Below are 4,098 nucleotides of genomic sequence, written 5' to 3' on the forward strand. Positions count from 1 at the left end.
ATCGGGGCTGCAGTTATGTTTGCCAACTCCAGCTTAGGAAATTCCAGGAGATACATTAGAATATTTTTTTAAAGTCCAAGGAAGATCGTGTGGTGAAAAAGGGTGGGGGGAAAGTGGAACCACCTGAACCTCTGAAGACCACGTGGAGGGTTGTGAGAGGTTCGTTGCAGGTGAGATTGCACGGACCTCGGCTCATGAACCTGGTGATTTTCATGTCGAACTTAGGTTTGTGACGAAGTTCATGGCCATCCCTAGTCCCATTAAAACTGGTTGTGCCCCCAAGTCTGTGGTCTTAACATCTGCATATACACAGGTAAATGTGAACGTGAGAGCTGGCACACATTAGCAGCAGCAGGCGCACAGAAAAGACTGCGGATAAGGATCAGCTTTCTACCATGACAAAATAATAATAATAACCCACAAACACAAACCCTCATGCGTGCAAAATCACTGTTTGTTTCTGTTGAATAAACAACAGCAGCTGGACAGCTGAATCAGATAGGGCTGCAGGGCTGGGGAGGGGAATTTAACCCTCCCCCTCCATGCAATTGTCCTCTTGGAGATCACATACACAACTTATAAATGGTATCTGTGTGTTCACTCCCACAAGGCAAGGAGCGCAGGGGGAGAGGTGTTCTGAAATGGGAAAATTACACCGGGGGAAAGGCTTAAAACAAAACAAAACCCCAGTTCCATGATCCCGATCCGATTTCCTTCCCCAATGTTGCTTTTAACTTAAGACACCACGTGGAGATCCAGTCATGGATCTCCTCACATTGCGTCTTATTTGGTTAGTTAATGATCAGGTTAAATTAACAACCAATTGGAGACCACTTCGCTCTGTGTCTTCTCTTTGCCTTGAACAGGGTTATATTTAAACTGGGAAAGTCAGAAATCACTTCCAGGTCAAACAGCTTCTGGAATCTGTCCACAAACTGGTTTTCTTTCTCCAGCCTAAACCGCATGGCCCAGAGGATGATTGTGCTGTCTTTACACAGGTGGTCAAAGGTAAGGAGGAGCTCATCCAGGTAAGGGTGGTGGTAGACAACGTCGGCAGCCAAGATGTAGTCAAACTGGCACGACGACCTGGGGAACTTCTCTTCCAGGTCAACCCCCCAAAATAGTTCTTTCACCTGGGGCTGCTGTTTGCATCGCATCTTTGTGTTTCTGAAAACATTGTACTGAAGGTTTCCTAGCAGTTCGGGCAGGTCAGTGGCAGTCACATGGGCACCTGTGAAAGACAGAAGCCACAGAATTGCAAATTACTCTTGTGGATAGTTTAAAGAAGAAATAGGAATATCTTTTGCAGAAATTCTGCAAAATTGATTACAGCTATAAATAGTTTTTTAAAAAAACAGCAGAACCTAACCCACCAAGTATTAAGAACTGGTTAGTGAAAATGTGGGGGGGGGGATTATTGAGCTGGTCAAACTGGCATTCTTTGAGAAAACAACCATTTTCATGAATCATTTTATATAACTTGTCAATTTCTGAAAGTGATATAACCTGAATTTTTATGATGTGCTTGCATTGCATTTAAGGAAGGGCCATGGCTCAGTGCTAAAGCATCTGCTTGGCATGTAGAAAGTCCCAAGTTCAATCCCCGGCATCTCCCGCTAGAAGCATCAGGTAGGGGGTAATGTGAAAAACCTCAGCCTGAGACCCTGGTGAGATACTGCCAGTCTGAGTAGCCAGTACTGACCTTAACCTCCTTTATTTTTTATTTAATGTTTTATAAACAATACATATATTATATACTACTAGCCAGTACTGACTTTGATGGACCATTGGTTTGGTTCATCATAGTGCAGCTTCATGTGTTCATATGATTATATCATATGTATTGATTAATGTGTATGATTCTGCTTTTCTTTTGATGCTTGCATTGATTTTGTATGAGTCTTTTCCAACGGTCCCATTGGGGAGGAAGGTGGGGACAAATGCATTAAATAAACAAACAAACAAACGAACAGGTATTTCTTTCTCTTTTCCGTTTCTTTTTTTAAAATTCCTTTCTCTAATAATAATATTAAATACTAAAACCAGATAAATACACTGATCTACCATTCCCTTCAGGTTGTCTTTACTAACACTCCAGAATACTCAAAATGTGAATGTTCAAAGTAGTAAAAAGTCCAGGAGCAACAGACTAACATAGCTAACTCCTCTGGATCTGTGAATGTTCAAACATTCACTAGTGAATGTTGATAGTTACCAAAATGTGATTATCATATGTACTTGTAAATATTTAAAAATAAATTATACTTGATTTCTTGGACATTAACAAAATTAACATTAACAACATTTATCCATTTCCTGTACAGCAGTCGATGCTACTCACCAAGGAAACTAGCTACTATCGAGACCAGACCTGTCCCCGCTCCAATTTCAATGACATTTTTATCAGCCATGCTATATGAGTTCACATTCGTTTCCAAAAAGTGGCACAGAACAAGAGCCTGGGGAGGGGAGGAAAAGAGAATAAATTAACATGGAAAGAGAGAAAAAAGTGAACAAGAAATGACTTCATTATCAGCAGCAATGGCTGAAAGCTAATGAGGTAGCTGTCTAATGAAGGGAAAACATTATTGTAGATTAAATTACTGAAGGTGAATTTTGTCAGGGAAAGTCTAGGAAAATATGTTCATCCTAGGAATTTAAGTGAAAATGTAGAAGGTTCTTGTTCTGAAGAATGTTCTGTTAGCTATGCTCCTTCTATATTTTGGCTACAGAGTTTGTCTTGGTAGGCGTTTCATTCTCTGCTCAAGCTGTCATGGGTAACCTAGAGATCATCGCTATCCTAATAGTCTAAATCAGTTACTGTGAAATAAGTCAGAGATTTGCTAATCAAGAGTAGCCTCCTGACCGATATCTCTAAAGAAATCTCCTTACCATGGAGAAAAAAGTTCATAGAACATTGATAGCAGCTATATATTTATGGAAAACCCATAAGGACACTTTTTGGTCAGAATGTGCAAGACATTTCATGAAAGGAGCAGTCAAGCTCCCAGAGATCGTTTGTAGCAACGGTGGCTACAGAAGATTTAGAGTTGACAAGTAATGGGTAAGACAGGAATAGGGAAAGCTATATGGGAAGGCTGGATGGGGGGAAATCAGATACTCAATTGAGAAAGCAGTAAGATGTGAATAAACAGATTTATGAATAGGGTTGACAAGAGGTCTTTTAGTAGAAGCTTGATGTGTCCAAATTGCCAACATTCGCTGAATTATGGAGAAAGCAAGAGAGTACCAGAAAAAGAACTACTGTTGCTTCGTTGACTACGCTAAAGCCTTTGATTGTGTGGATCGCAACAAACTATGGCAAGTCCTTAAAGAGATGGGAGTACCAGACCACCTCACATGTCTCTTGAGAAAGCTGTATAAGGGGCAAGAAGCAACAGAACAGGATATGGAACAACTGATTGGTTTAGAATACGAAAAGGAGTACGACAAGGATGTATATTGTCCCCTTGTTTATTTAATTTATATGCAGAGTACATCATGCGAAATGACAGCCTGGATGATTCAGAAGCCAGAATTAAGATTGCTAGGAAAAACATCAACAACCTCAGATATGCAGACGATAACACTCTAATGGCAGAAAGTGAAGAGGACCTCAAGAGCCTCTTCAGGTGATCACGGCCCCCACGCATCGCGCCGGTCATACGCTCGATCTGATCTTTGCGGCTGGAGTTATGGTGGACCAGATCGCTACAATAGCGATACCGTGGTCGGACCACCAGGCCCTGAAGGCTCGTCTGAATATGCCACCCCGACCCCGCTTAGGCGAGCTGATTTTTGCTCGCCCGCGACGCCAAATGGACCCGACGCGGCTTCAGATGGCGTTGCGGGAGCCGAAGCCCCCTGGCAGCTCATTAGATGAGCTAGTGGAGGACTGGCATGACCGGCTCTCCGCGGCCATCGACGAGATTGCTCCCAGGCGTCCTCTCCGGACCCGTATGAGGCGGGCGCCCTGGTATACCCAGGAGTTGCGCCAGCGGAAACGAGAACTGAGACGACTAGAGAGACGGTGGCGTCGCGCTCACGACGAAGCGTCCAGAGCATCTTATAGGACGCTTATGAAGGCCTATGAGATGG

The 4,098-nt window shown here is 42.9% G+C and overlaps 1 protein-coding gene across 1 annotated transcript in view; it reads right to left on the reverse strand.

The window, feature by feature from the left end:
• Positions 1-445: 445 nt before the first annotated feature.
• Positions 446-4,098, reverse strand: part of LOC107122125 (protein-lysine methyltransferase METTL21E-like) — a 23,066-nt gene continuing 19,413 nt past the window's right edge. Inside the window, exons 7-8 of the mRNA XM_015425158.1 lie at positions 2,342-2,459; positions 446-1,231 (exon numbers count right to left, since the gene is read on the reverse strand). Coding sequence (XP_015280644.1) covers positions 813-1,231; positions 2,342-2,459 — 537 coding nt within the window. The 3' untranslated portion in view covers positions 446-812. The remainder of the gene's footprint in view (positions 1,232-2,341; positions 2,460-4,098) is intronic.

This window comes from Gekko japonicus, unplaced genomic scaffold (assembly GCF_001447785.1).
Source record: "Gekko japonicus isolate JY-2015 unplaced genomic scaffold, Gekko_japonicus_V1.1 scaffold4137, whole genome shotgun sequence".
NCBI lineage: Eukaryota > Metazoa > Chordata > Lepidosauria > Squamata > Gekkonidae > Gekko > Gekko japonicus.